Source organism: Abrus precatorius, unplaced genomic scaffold (genome assembly GCF_003935025.1).
Source record: "Abrus precatorius isolate BTA unplaced genomic scaffold, Abrus_2018 Scaffold5, whole genome shotgun sequence".
Lineage (NCBI taxonomy): Eukaryota > Viridiplantae > Streptophyta > Magnoliopsida > Fabales > Fabaceae > Abrus > Abrus precatorius.
Genome location: NW_020874395.1, coordinates 11,059,731 through 11,082,171, shown reverse-complemented (window position 1 = coordinate 11,082,171; position 22,441 = coordinate 11,059,731). Strand labels below are relative to the sequence as shown.

The following is a 22,441-nucleotide window of genomic DNA, read 5'->3' as shown; positions in this document are numbered from 1 at the left end:
AAGAAGTTACTTTAAAAAATATTTAACTTTTAAAAGTTAAGTACCAACATTTTGATTACATTTTTATTCTTTATTTTTTGAGAGGACAATTTATCATTTACATAATTAAAATCTAGTATATTAATTTTATTGTCATTTTTCTTTTCTCTTTCTTTTTTCTTTTCTCTATTTTTTCATCTTTTATTAATAATAATTAATAGTATATTTTGTTAGATAAAAATAAATTAAATAAATAATAATATTTTTAAAACAATAAAATAAATTATTTAAAATCAATTCATGTAATCTTTATTAATATAACATGTTAAAGTTAATAATTTTAAAAATAAATTTAAGTTATTATTTAAAAATTAATAATATCATTTTTATTAATAAGATGTGTTAAAATAAATTATATATAATTTTAATTATATTACATATTTTTTTAAGTCATTTAACATAAATAAGTTAGTTATATACTTAATTTTTCAAATAATTTAATTTCATAAATTACTTATATAGCTTATAAATTTTCAATTAAAGGTCTAAAATTTTTCACAATTATAAATTTCAAGCTCACGTTTTTTTAAATACAGCGTAAGAATTCTTGTGAATGAATTTAGTTTGGAATTATTGGAGTTTGCATTGGTTTCTGCAGCATCTAAATCAGTCCACAACTTCCTTTTCCCCCTTTTCCATACTTTGCTAATTGCTATGTTCTTCATTCCCATTCCGTCAAGAGTACTTTGCAAATTCTTTTATAAAAACATTGAATGGCGTCATTTTATTAATTTAAAACATCTTCACTTGATAAATCATAATTTATTAACTTTTGGAAATCATGACCGATTAATGGTTTAATTTATGACACTACCCTTATGGTTATGGATTTCCTCACACCTCACCTTAAAAGCTATGCCTATAATTCACTCTAAATGTACGTGTGTGAGAGAGACACACACAAAATGCTCATAAAAATCAATCCAAAACAACACCAACTAAAAACTACAATGATTTAAGATTTTGAAACCCAATAGCATCAACGGTTTAAAATACATTGCAAGTTTTCAACATGATACACTAAAAGGATAATAGATATTAGTAGTAGTTGAGCTAAGCTCAAACAAACCAAATTACAACCAAACTTTCTAATAATCTCTTTCCCTTGTGAGAGGCACCGTTCTATGTTGTGGCCCTTTTATCAATCTCCTGGTTTTTCCCATTTTGTGAATTTCCTTGAGCTGAATACACAAAATGGCACACATAATCAATAAATGCAAAACTTAATATCGCAGCAAACTTCATTAATTGTTTCGTAAAAAATTACTTTTTTTATGTTAAATTTTTCTTTTGTAGGCCATAGTATTATACTTTTCCAAGTTATATCTCATTAATTTGTATCAATTTTTAGATATTGTATTAAAAATATAATTTTTATTTAGCTTTTTATTGACAAAATTTCATTAATTTACCTAAGACAAAGTTAATTTTTTTTCTTGAGATTACTTAGACAAACTTAATTCTTTAACTTATGTGTAATTTTACTTTCTTTGATTTTAATTAAGTTCTCACCTCAAAATTTTATCTAATAATAAACAAACTATTAAAACTCAAAAGTGTGCCTATCATTGATTTGTAGCTGAAAAAATGTATAAAATATTTAAATATAAATAAAAAAAATGCAAAATATAATGAATCTTTTTTATTTTATATGTTTTTTTTAATCTATACTAATCAATAATATATCACATCTTTATAATATTTTTGTTAATTATTATATTAAATATTGAGTGAAAAACTTATTTTGATTAATTACAAAGTTGTGAGGATAAAAGTAAGCAATTTAAAGTAGAAAACTAAAATTACAGATAAACTAAAATACAATTAAAATAACCAAAAACAAAAAATGAACACGATTTTAAAAGAATCACTACCAGAAGGACTCGTAGAGGAATTGCCAGAGCCACCACGTTGATTAAAAGCTTGAGCTTCAGGTGATTTATGACCCAAGTGCAGAAGTGCTGCTCAAATAATTTCAAATAGGAATACTTAATACTATAAACCAGACCTCTCAATTATTCTGAACTTTCAGACTTGAAACCTCAGATCATTATTTTTTTTTTCAAAAATGGACTAAAATTAACAGATTTATATGCTCTACTTTTGTCCCCCTTTGAAACACCTGATAATTATTGTGTAACTATATATGTTGCATTATGGATCTATATATACGAATATAAAATACAATATGATACGTAAGCATGATAATTTTTTCTTTTATCAGGAAACGAGCATGATGATATACATTAAGTAAAATTATATTTTATAATAATTATTATCCAAAAATTTTGTCAAGTAAAAGTCTTAAAAGTAAGAAAAAATTCTTAAAAAATTATGACGTATAAAAGTATAATATTATAACAAAATAACATAGCACAACTATCTGAAATAATAATATTTAAATAGGGTGAGACATTAAATTAATTTCTTTTTGTTTTTACTTTATATGACTTCGTATTTTATCTTTCAAAAATATCTTTTAAAATATGCATAGAAAAAAAAAAACCTATTTTTTAGTATTTACATGTAATATAAATACGTTATGATGCATACAGTCTATTTGAAGTTCATGTCCGTCATGCTTAGCTGTCAAAGTTATCAAAGAGTGACAAAAGTTATGAAAAATAATTATTTGATTTAGATTACAATTATTATTTTTATTAAAAAAATAATTGTATTTGAATCCGATAGATCATTAAGGGTAACAAAAATGAAAAATAATTATTTAACCATGGGCATGCAAATATGCAATTTGCAGAGAGAAGTAAGAAATGGAAGGAAAAAATACGAAGAAGAAAAAATAATAAATGTGATGAACATATAATAAAAAGGAAAAAGAGAGATAAAAAACATTGTGAGGACCAATTAGAATATTAAGGGCAAAATTGTAATGAGGCCAACCCAAAAAACACAAGGAAGCTTCCATGGAAATATGAACGATAGCATAGTGGAGCCTTAAGACTCCCAAGCACAGACCAGGGTAGCGGCATCCATGACAAGCAGCAGTTTTCATGAGACACGACATGCAAAGAAACCTTCCCAAGAACGAAGACATGACACCCCAGCTCCCAGCTCTGCAAGGACTAAGTTCGGACACAGCAAGAAGAAGGCCAAGTTGCAGGAGACGCTGCACCTAGAAATGGAAAAAGAGGCTACAGGAAATAATGAAGATATGCGTAAGAGCGGACACACCAATGACGCGTTAGGAGTTGCAATGCTAGGAGGCTTGAGGATCTTTCTCAATGGAGGAGTTATATAGTAAGCACAACTAGTGTAATGGAGGACAAAGAGAAAAGCTTACCCAACGAAAACATTAAGATAAGTGTCTCCAAAATATTATGCATGCATAGCGGGTGTTGTTTAATATTAGCGTCTTGCTGATTAATAAAAGAGAGTCCTTTTAAAACAGCAAAAAAGGGAATTTCTTCCTTAATACAAGCAAAAGTTTTTAGAAGATAAATAACTAAAATTTTAACACTTGCAAGCTGAATGTGAAGAAGCAGGAATGTACAAGTCCTTGAAAATTTTTTGCAATTCATCTTTTACATTGGAACAGTAATATAAAAATATATCGGAAGTGGACTACGAGACCCACCGCATATGACGAAGTGTTTGGTGCAATAACTGAGAGCTGGACGCACGCCACGAGATAAGGCTGAGTGTTCACTGTATGACTCATGAACTTGATGTGAATTGTGCAGACTTACGAAAATTTATCTTGTGAAAGCTTGAAAGTGCAGCAGGGTAGTTTCGTTAAGATACCAGGATTGGTGTTTACTTGCTTGTTGATGAGTTATAGCTTCCTATCAGTGGACAATCAATACTCGGCATGGTTATTTGGCACTCGAGGAATTTTAGGATTTTTTACTTTTGTTTATTCTTGTCATTTTGTTGTTGTGAAAATTATACGACGCAGGTGAAGACTCATATCATGTTCATAGCTGCACCCTTGTTTACAATTCTTTCATTTCTTTGTAATCACAAAATAATAATAATAATAATAATAATAATAATAATAATAATAATAATAATAATAATAATAGTGAATGAATGTGACTTCCTACAAACTCTGCATAACTATGACTGTCAAAAATAAAATAGCAACAAGTCTAGTGTGAAGTTTTAAAACTAATCTAAAGAAGATAACTATCAACTCTTATTTTTACTGCAACTATGACTATTACATATGCATAGGTACAGGAATAATACTATTGAAAATTTGTAGTGGAGTTTTATATAGTTATGGTTGGTCTATGTTTCTGTTGTAGTTATCTTTATTCATTTCAATAGTAAGACTAAGCACTAATTTAGATGAATAGAGAGTTACTAATCTATTGCATTTTATGTCTTAAAAATAAAGGGCCTGTATTGTAAATTACTCACAGCTCTGACCAAGGTTAGACTCTGGTTCATATATGTTGTTGGTGGTCTTCTTCAATGAACATTGAAGTTTTACTTCAACGATGTTTGCAGACCTTTACTGCATGAATTACCAAATAGATGATATCAAGTGGCAATAATACTATTATGGCCACAACATGCGGTGCTGACATACTCAGTACGAGGCTAGCTTTCACCATGGATGGTGTCCAGATATAGCGCACAAAGAACAAATGTTGTGAAGGTGGATAGCAGATCTCAACAACTTGAAGTGCTGAAGCAATGGATGGAGCGGAAGAATACCCTTTTCTTAGGATACAAAAATTCTTTTCGTCTGTAATAACGGAATCCTTCAACAAAACAGAACAAGGTGAAAAGGTTATTTTATATATTTAGCATTCTGCCAAAAAATAAGCCGAAGTAGTTGGAACATGAAACTAATGCTTTGGATTCCTTAAAATTATGACCATCTAAATATAACCGATTAGCTCATAATGTCATGTGCACACATAATATTCTCTCTGCATTCTATGAAATAAACAGAGACTATAAATAGAACTTTGAAACTTCAAAAGACGAGACACCGTCAAAACATGCACATTATTGTTATTATTCAATATTATTTTGCTTCACTATGCTAGACTCCTTGTTATTCTTTTGCTGTAGATTCTCGGATACTACAAAAGCCTTAGCCTTGACCCTCAATTCAAATTTCTGAATCTTACCAGCTGAAGTCTTTGGGACACAAAAAACACCAAATTTTATTGGAACTCAACTGGATGACGGTTGCCAACCTATACCTCGTTTCTTTGATTCTCTAAAAAGGCAAGTGAAACTTGCCAACTGTCCACTCTCCTTCACAAATTCCAACAAGCCTTCTGAAGGACAATGAATGCATCATAAAGAACAATGCAAAGGTTGGTCTTGTGGGCATTGATGCAACTTCCTCTAATATAGAGCTGGGGCTTGGTAAACCACCTCAGACAGGATATTTGGTTCCATTTATAGCACCACCACCGCTTAGTGCCCTTGCGAGTCCTCCAAATTGGACCGTCTGAAGTAGATGATTAGAGATGCAGACCTCAACAGGAAGGAAGGGTTACAGAATACTGAACTGGTGAAGAACAGCCCCAGCTAAAACCCAAGAGCTATATGTTTGCAATCACTAGTGCTTCGGATGCTCCTAAAGCTAGATCAGAAACCAACAACAAGGCCAAGGGTTTACCATTTTCACAATTTGATAATCAACCCAAGGAAAAGATAAAAGCTAGTGAAAATATGATGAAAGATGGCGAGTCTATCATGCTAAAACAATTTGGTTTTACTGATGCTCCCTGTAGTAGTAATAATGACACTGGAAGACAATCAAATAATTCTTTCACAGGGACCAATAAATATTTGGATAGTGATAAAGGGGTGAGATTTGCTAAAGATTCTTTAGCCAAAATAAATTCTAGATTTGGAATTGGTCAGTCAGCGGGATATCAAAACTCCATGACAAGAGCTATTGGTGGTAGTGATAATTGTGTTTCAGCTGTTAATGGAAAGACTGATGAATCAAGCTTGCCATCAGAAACATCTGTGGCTGCAAATTTTGCATGATACAAGCAATGAATCGGCTCTTGGACAAGACAATCACATGATTTCAGGGACAGTCATTCCATTCGGAGGAAATTTCAAGGGTCTTCCCTCTCTGGTTTCAAGCCCTTCATCAAATCACATTCCTATTTCGCTGTAACAAGGTATTTAATAGAAGGTACGAGCGTTTGGTATTTGGAAAGAGTGGAAGAAGATGAAATTATGAATAAAAATAAACAAATCCCGACAGCCAGCAAGTGAATAACAGGCGCAGTAATGTATCAGGCCTAAAAGGAAATAAGTCTCTAACAGAGCAGGGAAGACATATGTCAGCATGACAGAAATGCAGGACGTATATAGAAACTTGGGATGGCAATGGGTAGGCTAGGCTAATGTAATACACATTCCCATACCCAGTCTCATATACATATGATATGATATGAATATTAATCCCGTATATGTAATTTCTGAATATTCGCATACTTATTTTGTATCTATTATTCATAATTTTTTGAAAAAAAATATTTATAAAGAAAAATATATTTATATAACTTTACATAAGTAGTATAATAATACTGAATAAGGTACAAATATAGATAAAAAATAAATATTTAAAAATCATAAATGTTAAATGTATCTTAATATAATAATTTTCTAAACTAAAAGTCTTAAAAATAATAAGCAAAACTAAATACATAAGTTATTTGTCAGTGATAATCCTGTATATAGGGATGACAATGGTTAAAGTACCCGATGGGTACCCACAAAATTTACCCACAATAGATTGGGTATTTACCCACTATACGAGTATAGATGTGGGTAAAAACTCGTAAATTTTAGTGGAGATGGGTGCGGGTATGGGTATCTACCCCGCTCCATACCCGTATATATATATATATATATATATATATATATATATATAAAAATATTTTATACATGTTATTAATAAATAAATTTTAATTATTAAAAATTAATATTATTAAATTTTCATAATTTTTATAACAATTATGATATACATAATGTATTTATAATAAAGTAATTATTAAGATTTATAAAAAGTAATAACAAACTAAATAATGAAAGATGAATATATTTGTTATATAATTATTGATATTTCTAACATAATTAGAAAAAAATATTGACAATTGATTAGACATATTTTTTTAAATTATTTAAATTTATAAAACAAATATTAAAATTAATATGATAAAATCAAATAAATTTTTATATTAAATTTGTAACTATTTTTCCTAAAAGTTATTCTAAAAATATAAAAATAACAAAAATTAACTAAATTTAATTTATAAAAATTAATTTAAAAATAAAAAATAACTACTATGATAAATAAAATATAGATTAATATATTTATTTCATAATTAATGATATTTTTAAAAAATAATTTTGAAAAACAACAGTAACAATTGATTAGACATATTTTGTAAAAAATAATAAACTACAATTAATATAATGATATTAATAATTCAATAAAAATGTTAAACAAATTTGTGCTATTCACATGGATATTTAATTAATTTTTAATCTTTATATTTACATATAATTCACTAAAATTCATTATTTATTATTCTTCATATTTATATTTATATTAAATGTTATATGTATAATTTAAATTATAATTAATACATGATTAATTAAATTCATAAAAAATAACTAAAATATCATATTATATATGCACCACATGTATATGCATTATTTTGTATACTGATTTATTTTTGAACTAACGATATATAAAAAATATATTAGAATTTTTTTAAATGTATTTCTTTATATTCAAAATATTATTTTTAAAAATAATTTAATAAAAAATATAAATAAACTCATGCAATTGTAAATGCATATTTAATAAATTACTTAACGCATTTAAGTTTTTTAAAATTTATCATAATTAATAATTTTACTATCCATCAAATAATATAAATATATATTTATTAAAGTAATAAAGTATATACTATTTAATTTAAATTAATTCATTTTAAAAACAATAAAAAATGTATTATGATTTTTTATAATGTAAAATTTGTAATAATTTAAAATATAATTTAAAATTTTTTTAATTAAAAAAATAAACAAAACCCATAGATCACACAGGTTTGTTTCCTAATTCATAATGCTAATTCCCAGTAACCATCACCAGAACTTGAAGGCTCTCGTGTCATAGCCTGAAATATTCTGGGAACTTGATAGCTAAATGAAAACCCCCTCTTTTCTCCCTCAGCTCTCGACGATTCTCCCTCGAGTCACTGTAAAAAACGAGAAGAGAGATAACGCTGCGTTCGATTCGATTTGAAACCCTATCACTTATCGCTCACCACCACCTTCTCCATTTCCAACTGCCATCGCCGTGCCGGAGGGTTCCTCTTCCTCCGACCGGTTATCGCTTCCCGCCGCCGCTGAGTCTTCTGGTGAGGTTCCCAAGATGATTTTCTATTGCTTCGTGCCGTGCGATTTACTGTGTTCTCGGTCATTCTCTTTCATTTACGTTAAAATGTGAAATAGTTGAGTTTAGAAATTAAGGAGGTTTTGTGGTTTGCTAAAACGGTTCAGGTGCTACCACTGGTGTTCTTGCTAAATTGCTACCGATGCATTCTGATTGTGAATGTCTATAGGTGACGTTCAAGATATAAGCCAGTAGTGATGTGTTGATTTTTGTGTGTTTCATTTAGTGTTTTGTGTTGTAGTTTTTTGTTTTTTTTTGGTCTCTGCAATGCAACTGAGACTTACATTTTTTGGTTTTAATCCTAATTTAAGAAAACTTCACATGAAAAAATGCTCACATATCGGTTCTTGACATTTGCCAAAGTTATAATGGTATTATTTTTCAGTTTAATGCAGGTACTATAATAAAAAAAAGACGAGACAATTTTTTTTTTTTGGTAGGGGCTAAAACAGAAAAATTATCCTGTATAGAGACCAAATCTAACACTCTTATGAAGGTCATAAATGGTAGGGACCAATTTATAAATGTCTTTCCATAGGGACCAAAATGTAGGATGTTTTCTTTTAAGGATTAAAATGTAAAAAAGTGTCATGTGTAGGAACAAAATTTTTAATTAAATGTTTTTGTTGTTGGCTGAGTTAAGCTGCCCTTTATTAGTGCCTAAGTTTTGGTTTGAGTTCATGAGGTTCTGTGAAAGAAGTGTAGCAAAGAATACGCTGGACTCGTTCTATTAAAGGGGAGTGTATGATATTGAATTTTGATTAGAAACATGAAGTTGCTGATATGGCAGTCCTGGAGGGTGTTTTATAATGAAATTAATTATCCGTTGCTTAAGAAGGGGCTCTTAATATGTATATGGGATTGCAAAACTTGGATTGGGTGATAAAAAAACGACTACAGTTTGATTTCCTTTTTATTGGAGCGGTGAATTTTTTTAGGAAAGTTGCAAGAAATTAGTCCACGGTAAAGGTTTTTTGTTGCGAAAAATTAACTACTCATTACTCAATTTTATTTTTTAGTTAATGAATGGGACAGTGGGTTACTCATGAATGACTTTTTGAACACTGTTAAGCAAGTGAAAGGTTAGTTTTTCCAAAACTACACCTATTTTTACCTTGAATTGCTTTGGTTTTTGTAATATTCCTTATTTCCTTTTTTCAATTTTGTGCTTTCTAGGAGGGAGATTGCTGCTGGGAGGGGGAGTAGGTGCATTTTCCTACTTTTATTTTATTTTGCTAACCTGGCAATTTATTTCAGCAGAACTAAATAAAATATAATGTTGCAACTGCGAAGATAATTCTTCAGCAATGTTTGAAGGACTGGTTCATCAGTTGCTTCTAGGCTATCTGGGCCGATATTTTAAAGATATCCAGAAAGAGCAGCTGAAGATTAGGCTTGGTATGTGACTCAGTAGTAGTTCTTCTGTAGTTATTATCCTCTCTACTGTTATAATACTTACCTTTGGGAGCATCCAAGTGCATGTTTGAACTTTGAATTACTTTATTTTGATGTTATACTAATATTTTTTTTGCAGCATTTTTAGAGAGCTTTAGGGAAAAAAAAATATTAATTTGCCAAAAATAAACTAAAATGAACTTACCATGTTGGGTTGGTTTAATTGCAGTTTGACAGCTCATTGAACTAAACTGTAAATTGAGGCTTTAGACTTTTACTTGTAAATTGTAACTGAGCCACAAATTTCATTTCACACTGTAGTTTACATTAATACCATTGCTGCTGCCCCTTACTCTTGCAGAAGTTAATTTAAGCCAACAAAATGTGTATAACTATTATTATTGGAGGACCAAACTGGTAACACTTGTATGTTGTATATTTGAAGGACAAAAATTGATGATTACTTGTGTTAATACTATTAGTTTGTGAACCAATTTTAATGGCAATGCACTGTGCCATTTTTCCAATGTTGAAAATATAAAGATTCCCGAATGTAATTATTTTTTGTGGATTTTTTTAAAAACCTTATGAACATTTGAGAATTAGTAGGTATGCATTTCTGTTTAATTCTTTCCATTGTGTACTTTGATTATACACATACTAATCTTAAGGAGTGTAAAATTAAATATTTAAAATTATAAATATTTCTTCTTTTGAATAATGTTTTTGGCGAACTGATTTTGGAGTTGATCATTTATTGTTGCTTAGAGGAAGTGCTATTGGAGAATGTGGAGCTGATACTTGATGCATTTGATTACCTCCAGCTTCCATTTGCACTAAAGCAAGGTATAGCAGACTCATCCTGATCCTCTTACAAACATTTAACCAAGTTCTTCTATATACAATTTTTTTTATTTGACAGACAGGGAAATTTATTAAGAAAGAAGAGATGTACAAAGATAATATTTCCTCCACAAGAAAACTATTATAAGGGAATGAACCAGAAAAACAGAAGTAAAGAGTAACAGTGTATAATAGCCAAAACTGTATCCTTTCCCACATCACTTCGACAGATATCAGAAGACCTTGAAAGACCCGAGCATTGCTCTCCAACTTGATGCAAAACAGAATAGCTAATGCAGAACATTTTCACAAAAAGCTAGACCTCTTTTCTTACTCCACATCACAGTCCTTCAATTTATAATTCTACTTTATGTTTCTGTTTTTTTTTTTTTTTGATGAATTGGTTGATTGTTAGAGTTGGATGGTAAAATTATTCTGCAGAGGGACTCCTTTTTTCTCTTTCTTAACAAAGCTTGAACTTTTTTGCTAGGTCGAGTTGGGAAGTTAAGCATCAAAATTCCATGGAAAAGGCCTTGGGACCCCATTATAATAATTTTGGAGGACGTTTTTATTTCTGCATCACAGCGAGGTGATCAAGAGGTACTTCTTAATTCAATTGCTTGTGTGTTAAACTATGCTTCCATTTCAAAAGCTCTAACTTTGACAACCTAATCAGATGAATTCTCACCATTAATGAAAATAACAAAGAGCAAAGAAATTTTAGATTCTGTCATATCATTTGCAGCAAATTATTTTGTTATGTACTACTACATTGTACAGTTTATTAACAATTCTATGTTGTAATAGTGGAGTGCTGATGCTGTCGAAAAAAGAGAGTTTGCTGGAAAAAAGGCCAAGCTAGCAGCAGCTGAGTTGGGAAAATTATCCAAACGTGTGTGTGGTAAGTTATTTAATTTCAATTTAAGGTGTTATCCAGCAGAATTGGGATTTATGTTTACATATATATAGTCATTTCTTGGGAAGAAAGCAAATTGAAACATTGGGCCTGTAGCTTTACCTTATCAAACTCCCAATAGGCTTTGGATTTTAGCAAACCTTGATTTGAGAGAGGAGGAATCAATTTAGAACCTTGGACGGCCTCAAGAGGGCTTTACCTCCTTATTAAAATAATTTTATTCTGTTCTGCTATATGATCCAATCCATAATCCCCAGCTCCCTTGATAAAACTGTCGCTCCCCTTACTTCTGTTCTGCTAGGAATCAAAGTTGTCTGTACATCTACCATCTTCAAATCCCTCTAAGTGGGAGTTTATTCATTACTTAACTACAAACATTGACCTGCTCTCCATTTTTTGTGCCATGATAAGATTCCTTCCCAATTCTAACACATCTTAGCAACCAATATTTTGTAAGGATTCCTCTTTGGTTAAGCTTCAGTTTTCAAATCTCAAGACAGTCCAGCCCCCCACTCCTTTGACCTTTTCTGAAGGGACTTCAATTTCTTCATTGATATAAAACCTATCTTCCCCTAGTCACTTTCTTCCCATCTTAAACAGAAGGGAGGAGAGGAACAAATAATGATTAATACTTATGTTGTCAAAGAAGAAATGGGGACTCAATTCCTTTACTGTATATCGCTATTTTATTTGGTTTTGGTTACCTATAAAACCGTATGATTTAGGAGAAAATAAATATATTTTACTCTGTTGCATCTTTACTATAGAGGAGACATCCTCCACTGGTTTTATACTTTTCTCTCCTTTATAATGAAATTTTTTTATAGTCTTCCACAAGATTAATTTCATCTTTTGACCTGTAGTCCTGTAATAATCTATGTACTGGTCAACCTATTATTAGGGTTGGAGCAAAATGCTGTTTTATTGAAATTTTTGTGTATTTGGTTTTTATTAATAGCTCTTGTCTACAGGTAGTCATGCTGGGCAATCATTTATTTCTCATGTCACTGCAAAGGTAGGATCATTTTGGCTAGGTATTATTTTTGTTTCTGCCTGGGCTGGTTTCTTTGTGTCTATCCAATCATATTCTTCATTGGTGTTGATGACCAAGCTCCTGTAATGAAACTTGATTTCTTTAACTGTAGAGACTCTAATACCATGCCAAGACTATCTTTTGTAAAGCTTAAAGTTGTTAGGTATTGGCATAGAACGGTAGAAGTTTAACTGCTGGTATAATTGTGTTGGATAAAATTGTTGTTTTTTTTTTTTCTTATGCATGTACTACACATGCACATACACGGTTAAAATATGCTTTGTTTCATTTTTTATATTTTTGGACCTTGGTGCCTAAAAGATGAGGAAATAGATAAATAGTGATTTCTGATTTGTAAAAAGATTGGACTGCCATTATGCAATGTTACTTACTATTGAGTTCTGTTTTTCTGGTTCTTTGTAGTTTTGTTTTAGTAGTCGTGGAAGATATTTGTCTACACCTATCTGTGTAATATATATCTTTTCTTTCTCAATGAATTTCTTTATAAAAAGGAAACTCGTACTTGGCACGACTTCTGCTTTATCTGGATTTTTGATTTTGATACCAGTAACCTTAATGCCCTATTCTTCTTTCAGATCCTTGACAGCATTCAAGTAGATATAAGGAATTTTCATGTCTTATACAGTGATGTGCAGAACGATCTGGTATGTTTATCTTTATCTTTCCCTTAAAATTGCCTAAGATTCCAATGCTTGCAAATTGCAAAAAAATCTACATATTTTAAGGTCAGTATTAAGGACTTTTGAATGACACGTGTGTATTTTTGCTATGTTTCTGCAGGGACATATTATGTTTGGTTTGAAGTTTAGTAGCTTGACTATGAAGCAAAATCTTATTGGGTAAACCTCTCTTACTTTCATCTTATAGTAGGGATTTTTTTTTTTTTTTGGTTGAAGATTTATGAACAGAGGTTAATTGGATCCCTTCATGGGCTGTGGAATATTTGTTTGAAAGTTGGGATGGTTGTCTTCATTTCATGATTTCTTTGTGGACTCTCTTGAATATTTGGTTCAAAAGTTGGCCTCATCTATAGACCCACACAAAAGGACCAAAACACCTTTTTTGTTGGTGCTTATTTTTATACCTTCTCTTGGTTTAATTAACTAGTGTATATTACATTTTTACCTGCACCCCATTACAATTAATGTTTCTAATGCTCACCATTTTACGTGCATTGAAATACAAATTCAGTCATAAGTTTTGTCAGTATTGTTAATGGTATTGTGTTTGCAATGTTTCTGTCATGTTTCAAGTTTTATGTACCCTGCAGGAGATTGTAAGTGAACAAATCCAAATTAATTGAAACTTGCTTAAACAATCGAACAATATGATTTGAGATTTCAATTTATGTGTCAGCTTATATTTGACTTCTCTCTTCTTATATTTCAGGTCTTCAAATGGAAGGGTGAGAGTGGGCCATGAATGTAAAATTGTAGAAGTCAAAGGACTGGAATTTTATTCCAGAATGTTTCATAGTTCACTAGAGTTGGACTTGTTAATTACAAACAGTATATGTAACTCCTACTCAGCAAGCGATATTACATCAGAAGGAAAACATCACAATTCTATATTGGCACCGTGTGATATAACCTTAATTCTTTCGGTATGGACACCTTTAGTAGAATCCTTACTTTCCCTATCAATCTTTCTCTTTCACACACACACACACACACACACACATAATCTATGGTGTTCTGTTTGTTGTGATTTCCTTTTGAGGAAATCTTATCCTCTTTCTTTGTACTCTTCTGTCAATAAAATTTCTTTTTCTATAGTAACTGTAGTCTGTAACTCTTCTTATAACAATTTTTACTTTTTGCAGACACTGTAACCTCCTTGAGTATGTACTGCATATTTCCATTAATTGCACTGTAAAGTTGTATTGCATTCCCCTTGCTCATTTATTTGGGTTTTGATTTATTATTTTTATGCATAGCTGATAGGAATCAGGATTCAGACCTCGCCAACAAAGACCAATTATTTGGAAAATTTATTCTAGGAAATATAGGACATAGTTTTAATTATTACTGCAGTTTTGGTAACTGCCATGTTAGGACATAGTTTTAACAACAGCTGCAGTTTTAATAACTTCCCTTTGACAATTTCTGTGGGGAATAGTTATGTATTTTTGTTAGTATTTGTGTGGGAAAAAATAGGGACAGTTATGTCATGTTTTTGGTAACCTTCTAGACACAGATAATCTCTGTAGAAGTTTCTGAACTCTGGGACAGCAAGAAATTTCTGTAATTTCTTTAATCTGGTGTGATTTAATACTAAAATTTTTTAAAATTGCCTTTCTATCAATATCATTGTGGTGGACATTCCTATTAATTATTATTCAGATCATGGGAAGTTTTTTATCCTACTTAAGCTTTGCATTACATTCTTTTTTCTAGGATAACAGATCACAAAAGCTTGATGACAATGCTCCTCAGTATTCCATCACTGCTGAATTGAGTGGTTTGGTTGGTACTCTTGCTTATGGATTTTGCCAATTTAACAGATGTATTGCTGTTTTTCTTTTTGCTGTCCTGTCTACATTGCTTATATATTATTCTGATATTGTCTCTATTTATCAGGTTATATCCTTAGATGAGGTTCAGTTACAACACATGTTTCTTGTGTGGGATTATATCTGCACTTGTAGATTAAGAGAAAAGTAAGTTCATTGTCAGAAACTTGTAACAATTATTTTTGCTCTGTTAAAGAAGTGCCTTGGGGACATACTTATGCTTGATGCATGAATGTGTAGATGCTGTTGAAGCAAAATAATATTGAATCGTTGATATATATAAGATGAAATAAGATGAAACACAGAGCAAGGAATCAAATGTGGCAATTATTTTCTTTTCACTTAATTATGTTTCTTTATGAACCATTTTTTTCTATCTTAAAAACATTGAAGAAATGCATCAACAGAGAAGTTCCTCACTCTGCTATGAAGAACCTGTCGCTTCCATATCATTGACTTCTCCTTTAATTATTATGTTGACCGTGCAATACCCTTCATTGATTTAGGCTCGTCGTTTGTTATAAGATGCAAAAATGTTGATCTAGGAAGACTTTGCAGTTCCACCAAGTATATAATTCCTGTGTACTTAAAGCTATAACCAATTTTAGCACTGATCATGGATGACTTGCACCATTCATTCTAGTATGCTAACTGAGTTAGAGCTAAAATTGGTTTCAGACTTTCAGTTGTTAAACATAATAGTTTAACAGAAGGATTAAACACTTAATACTTGTATCAGTGACTGGATTTTTCAATTCCTTGATAGAGCTAAAATTAGTTTCGGACTTTCAGTGTTAACTTGTTAGTTGTTATAGTTAATAGATTAAGACAAGAATTTTGTAAATACTTATCCTTGTATTAATTACTCTATGGCTTATGAAAATCCTTGATTATTCAAATGTAATTAGTTTGTTTCTTTTCCCTTCCATGATTATTAAGTGGGAAAAAATCACTTTTCTTTGAAGTCTAACGCGTGAAATGAAATTGTTGCTTTTATCTAAAAAGTACATTTTTTTTGAAATATTTTCATCATTATTTATATAGGTATGGTCGTTTTCGTCCCTGGCATTGTCTTTTACCAAGAAAATGTGAAGGTTGGCAGATAATTTGGTGGCACTATGCACAGGAATCAGTCCTATCGGATGTTCGGAGGAAACTAAAGAAAACATCATGGAGATTCCTCGGAGATCGATTGTAAGTTCATGAAAAGTTGATTTTTCTCAATAGAGTGGAATTGAAATTGGGAATATTTCTCTTTCTATAATATTCAATGTAAGCTTCACTTTGGTGGGGTTGTGGTTTTGAAGAATTTCTTTTCGTCTTTATTTTATTCTTTGATTGTTCTTAACACTTAAGATGGACAAAGGATTTTCTGAATTGCTTGAATAAAATAGCCTCAGCAAGCTCTATTATACATAGAAGATTTACAAACACTGTTAATGGAATAAAGTAAATCAGGAAATACAACTACACAAATAAATCAGAATACAAATCAGACTAATACAATCCCTATATAAAAGATATTATCCTTAAATAGGAGAAACTTTCCAACATTTCCCTTCAAGCTCTAGCTTACAAATTGTGTGCACAAGTGAGTTGAACTAAATTTGATGATTTCAAAGAGACTTTGTAAGAATATCAGTGAGTTGATCATTTGAATTAACAAACTTAATGGCAATTTCCTTGGAAAGAACTTTCTCCCTGATAAAGTGAAAATCTATAAATGTTTGATTCTTTCATAAAAGCTGGGTTCAACCAAATATGAAGTGCAGCTTGATTATTTCTGCTGCTGATTTATGCCTTCTAGGCCTGGCACCAGTCTCCCAATGTGTTTCATGTGCAGACCAAGTTAGTGGACAGTACGCCACCTGTGATTTTTGTCATCAAATCAGCTCTCAAGAGTATAAAACATCTATCAATTTTGTCCTTTTTTTGTCTCTAGTTCAGTCCTCTATAAGAATGAGATTTAGATCTTTAAGGAATAAATTTAGTGATAAATTTTGAATTTGGGCTTTAAGCCAAACTCAACCCCAAAAGCTAGCTTGTAAGGTGAGAATTGCTTTAGCATTTATAACCTCTTATTTAACCATATCTGGAATTGATTTGGGACTTCAACACACCTCTGTACGCTCAAAACTGGACATTTATAGAGTGGAAATTATAGGACTTTTTTTTGTTTTATTATAGCACTAAATAAGCCACGAGACCAGGTAGAAAGCTGTGGGACTGGGTAAGTTGTACCGGGAAATCCATAGGGAAACGTTAATTCCAATGGGAAAATTCATGGGGGTCGAATTTTTTTTCTTCAGTCAAGGGTGGTGGTCCAATATCGGCTCTACAATAGGCTTTGAATACCATGTTGAATTTGGGCAATATCTATAGTTGATGTGAGACTTCAATTATAAAAATCTTCGGAGCACTAAATTTGAGAGTCTACTCTAATGGTTCTTATGAGAAAAGGGGGCTAAAAGTTTGTGATAGTGTGTATATCTGGTTGGAGAATATTCAAACTTTTAAGGGTGTTGGTTTACCCTTAATTTTGTTACAGAATTGGAATGTGTTTGTGGCTTTTCTTTGTTGTTTTGCTCATGGGACTTGGGAGATGTCCTTTCTGATAGTCACAGAGGCTGGACAGTTTCTGCATCTTGTTCTTTTTTTGTGTATGGACTTTTTGTGCTACACAGAATATATTCTTCAATCCATAAAAATGAAAAAGCACCTGCCTTCTATGATTAATTTTGTGATTGTTTATATAAAAGTTGTTTTAGAAATAGAAAGAGAAAGGAGTAGAGAAAGATGGAGGATAAGCAATAATTGGACCAGTAAAAAGAAAGCCAAAATAATTTGCAAAAACAAAAGTCCTATAACACTACTTTGTGCAGAAGAGCTGTCCAATCTCTTTGCATGTGAGAAATTCTAATACCAACTGCAAGTATGAAAAGCAACTTTTTCAGAACGAATTGTTAGACCCTTGATCAAGCCCATATGTATGGCTAAGGACAACAATGGACTCAGACCTGTCTGTCAGATTTGTATGTTGTGCTTATTTTGTGTTATACTTCTACCCTTCTTTAAAATTTTCTTCTTCCTTCTTGTCGCTTAGAGGACACCAAAAGAAAAAAGAGGGTATACTTGATTTCCTTATGATTTGTGTTCTTAAGCAGTCACACCTCGACATTCATCTACCTTGTCCAGTAATTCATTTAGTTTCCTGGATGCAGAAGTTACCGACGGAAATATATGAACTTGTACAAGACTAAGTTGGATTTTCTCCAACATGAGCAGGTGGTTTCTTTTCTCATTTTTTTTTTGAAAACATACACATTTTGATCTATATGTTTATAATGTGGCTTAAATATATTTTTGGACTTCAAAAGTATAATGTGTTTTGGTTTTAGTCCTTGTAAAAAGTTTTATTCATTTTATGTCCCTAAAATTTATAAAGAATATGCTATTATTCCCTAGCAAGGGACTAAAGCCATATTGATTTTGTTACATGTAGAGAACAAAGTCAAAATAAAATTTTCTTAGGGACTAAGACAAAAAATCGTTTTTATTTTCAAGGACTTAAATCATATTTAAGCCTAATAATATCCTTCATATATTTGCCTTTATATTTGCAAGAAATACCTTTAATGTTTACATGGGGTTTGAAGGTATGTGATGATAGTGTCTCAATTCATTGCATAGGATAACCCAATAACATGTTATGGTAATCACTATAGCTGTGACATGCAATTATTTTTTTCTTCTAAATATCTCAGCTTTGTCTTGAAGATTAGACATATTGATTTTGTCATATGTCATCCATGATTTCATTCCTGAAGATAGCATTAGAGCTTGACAAACTGCAACTTATTCCATAGCTATTGGTGGACCCAATGGCTGCCAATTTTTTTTTTTTTTTTGAAACCATATTTGTGATTTTTCAAACAAGCATACACTGTCATTCGTGGAGATTTCTGACTGAGGATGACACATCCAATTGATGTGTCCTTTCTAGACTGGCTTGCCATTTGAAGTCTTGAGCCATGGCTTATCAACACTTTCCCCACTGTCTGGGAGAACTCTTCGGATCTTTCTGCCTGCTGCCACCCCAAGCCGTGTATCGAGGCTCTGTTCTGGCTACTACTTGCACTGATGGGCTTGCCTCTCTGCACTCTATCCATCATTTAATCCTTCCTCAAAAGTAGACTTCTGGCTCTCATGTCATTGCTGGCACTTGTAGTGACATTGGCCGAAGGAACTTGAGTAACAGAACAATTTTTTTCATGCTATTGGTCATATTAAACGAGACCTTTGGATTAACCAGATTTGACTGAGCTCAATGGTGTTGTTTGATCCATGTAGCCGACCTTACCTTGTGAGATAAGGCTTGGGTGTTGTACTAGTCATCAGTGGTTTGTCTTTGGAATATTTTGCTGACAACAATAAGTGTTTAGACTGAACCACTTTGCACATGCTGAGCACTACTGGCCACTGTACTCTAGATCCCAACCAAGTTGCCCTGATTCTGATATGCCTCATCCTTTTGGTTGATCTCTTTGCACCTCGTGTCCCAGAGCATTGGTCATGCAAGTCTTGTCTTGAGTGTGACCATTGCAACAAGCTGTGCTGTGATCATGGATGAATCATAAAATCTTAAGTTGCATGTTTTGAAAGTATTAGAGCTTGACAACAAGTTGTACAACAAGCAGTCAGATATGCCAATATTGTATATTTTGCTCCATTGGAACCCTTGGTGTAATTTGATTGTTTGACATCATCTTAGATTGCCTATGCTGGATTTTTAGAGTAGGTGGGGAATGTTTGACATCGAGTCTGCTTTTGTAACTAACAAAACTCTCATTAAGAAGACAATATTTTAAAAAAATTAGGAATCATGAGATATATTTTATTAAGACACCGTGATTTGAATGCTGGTGTACAATGGCTTGAGGCTCCACAGCAGCACAAGCAACTGGAGGTGAGGAATGATAGAATCTTCGAGACTGATGTTCTACTCCAATTGTCCATTTAGTATGCCTATCTTGGACCAGAATAAAATTGTTAGAAAAGATAACTGAGTAAGGTCATGTGCAGAGTAAGTTTGCTCATTGAAGTTAAATTGAAAGGACATGTAGGAACATAAACAACAAAATATAAATAAGGTTAGGGATGGGACATGTTTGAACGCAACATTTGGTGAATAAGTCAGATAAGATATACAACAGTATGAGATTTGTTACTTGACATTAATTAGATACAATAGAATCAAGGATCCAAGGTCCATGGGGATGAGGACTGAGAAACAAAGGCTACAGGATTACTGGTTCAAGCAACTGTGGTGACAAATGAGGTTGTCTTAAATGTCTTGAATCTAGTGTTTCATGAAATGACCAATCACATTAAGATAGATTGCAATTTTATTATAGTAATCTTATGTTGAGACATCACCAGTTGATTTGTTAATTTAAATTACTTCTTGACAGATGTGTTGATTAAATCTTCAAGAAGCCCTTGAATTGAATATGACTTATATTCATTGTAAATGCTGATGAAATAGTGTAATAGCTGTAATTAGGATTACTATGATATGGGTATTATAAATCTTTTTCAATCTCTGCCATATAATTTAGCCATATAATTTAGTACTGTCCTGATGATTATTGGATTTCTGTTTATTAGCCAGTTGATGATGATGTTCTTCGAGATTTGGAGCAAATGGAGAAAGAATCAGATCTCGATGATATTTTAAATTATCGATCTGCTTCAGAATATGAGATGCGGGTGAGTGTGATATTAGCTATTTAATGAAAACTAAGAATTCACTTGTTTGGTGTTGTGTTCTTTATTGGATTGGCATATTTTTATCAACTTTTATCTTGAAGCAATGCACTTTGAGATGTGTAATTTTCACTTTTTGTTTTTATGTTCTTACAGGAATTTCTTTCAAGGTGTTCTACTCCTAACAATGGCAAGATTCACACTGATATTCCTACAGAGAAGTCATGCAATGAAGAACATGCAGTCAAATCTCGGGGATGGTTGAATTGGCTTTCTCGTGGTATGCTTGGTGCTGGTGGAACTGATGATTCAAGTCAATTTTCTGGGGTTGTGTCATATGATGTTAAGGTACCTGTGCTTTGTTATTAAACTATCACGTTATATTGTGGGTTGGCCAGTAGTTATCAATCTTGTATAGCAGCATGGACTATGGAGCAACTGACTGCAAAACTGCTATAGTGGGAAGACAGGTAGGTAGTGGGATGATTGCTATTATGATGTTTTGAGATTTATGCTAAGTGATTTATATTGCACATGTAAATGCTGAAAAGTGAAAAGTAAAAAATACCCAAAAAGTTGTGTTCATAATAAATGATTAAAAGTCAGAATATGAAAATTTACACACACGAGATGAAAAGGAAAGACCTGTTTCACAATGGAGTCTGCTATCCAAGTCCAACACTGAAAGGAAGGAACAAAGAAGGGAATCAAGGGATACAGAGACAGAATGGAGAACGGAGGATTGAACAGAAGAGGATGGCAGCTGCTGCATGTTAATGTCTTCTAAGAAGCCATTAGGGGAAGCATTATTTACATCTATCTGTTGAATATAGACTGTTTGGAAATGGCAATTGCAAGGATAGTCCTTACTGTTACTGGTTTCACAACTGGAGAGAAAGTTTCAGAAAATTCAAAATCAGCTCTTTGGTAAGAACCTTTAGTTATCGGCCTGGCTTTATATGTGTTAATTATTGAGCCATCGGGATTTTTCCTTTATACAATAAACCCATTTGCAGCCTGTAGGTTGTCTGTTTGGAGAGCAGGAAACCAGCATGTATTGTTTCTGATAAGTGCATCAAATTCATCTTGCATTACAGCAGGCCACTTAGAATCTGTCGTTGCTTGCTTGACTGTGATTGGTTGAGGATGTGTTAGGAGTGTAGTAGGATGAATTCTTGGCTTAACAATGCCAGACTTTGCTCTTGACTGCATGGCATGTGTGATCTGGGGATGAATCGAAGGACCTGGAGTTGGATCAGTGGCATCAGCCAAGGGAGGAGGGTGTGAATGAGGAGGAGAAGTGAAGCAGAAGGGGAAGATAATGAGGCAGAGAACAAATCAGGTTGACTATGAGAAGGAGAACTTGAAGTAGGTCTAAGATGAGAGATGACTTGCCTCCTACTGGTGGATGTTCTTAGCCATTTGTTTTGCAGGGATTTTGACAATAGATGACTTTTTGAAGGAATTAAATTGGGTTCTGTGGATGTTTTGATTTCTCCCTTT

At 32.1% G+C, this 22,441-nt stretch overlaps 1 protein-coding gene across 1 annotated transcript in view; it reads left to right on the top strand.

Moving 5' to 3' along the window:
- Window positions 1–9,713: 9,713 nt before the first annotated feature.
- LOC113866515 overlaps window positions 9,714–22,441 on the top strand; it is a 59,485-nt gene continuing 46,757 nt past the window's right edge. The window contains exons 1-14 of the mRNA XM_027501339.1: window positions 9,714–9,850; window positions 10,616–10,693; window positions 11,181–11,290; window positions 11,498–11,591; window positions 12,578–12,621; window positions 13,236–13,304; window positions 13,441–13,499; window positions 14,050–14,263; window positions 15,057–15,125; window positions 15,240–15,319; window positions 16,217–16,366; window positions 18,394–18,457; window positions 20,840–20,941; window positions 21,095–21,286. Coding sequence (XP_027357140.1) covers window positions 9,760–9,850; window positions 10,616–10,693; window positions 11,181–11,290; window positions 11,498–11,591; window positions 12,578–12,621; window positions 13,236–13,304; window positions 13,441–13,499; window positions 14,050–14,263; window positions 15,057–15,125; window positions 15,240–15,319; window positions 16,217–16,366; window positions 18,394–18,457; window positions 20,840–20,941; window positions 21,095–21,286 — 1,416 coding nt within the window. The 5' untranslated portion in view covers window positions 9,714–9,759. The remainder of the gene's footprint in view (window positions 9,851–10,615; window positions 10,694–11,180; window positions 11,291–11,497; window positions 11,592–12,577; window positions 12,622–13,235; window positions 13,305–13,440; window positions 13,500–14,049; window positions 14,264–15,056; window positions 15,126–15,239; window positions 15,320–16,216; window positions 16,367–18,393; window positions 18,458–20,839; window positions 20,942–21,094; window positions 21,287–22,441) is intronic.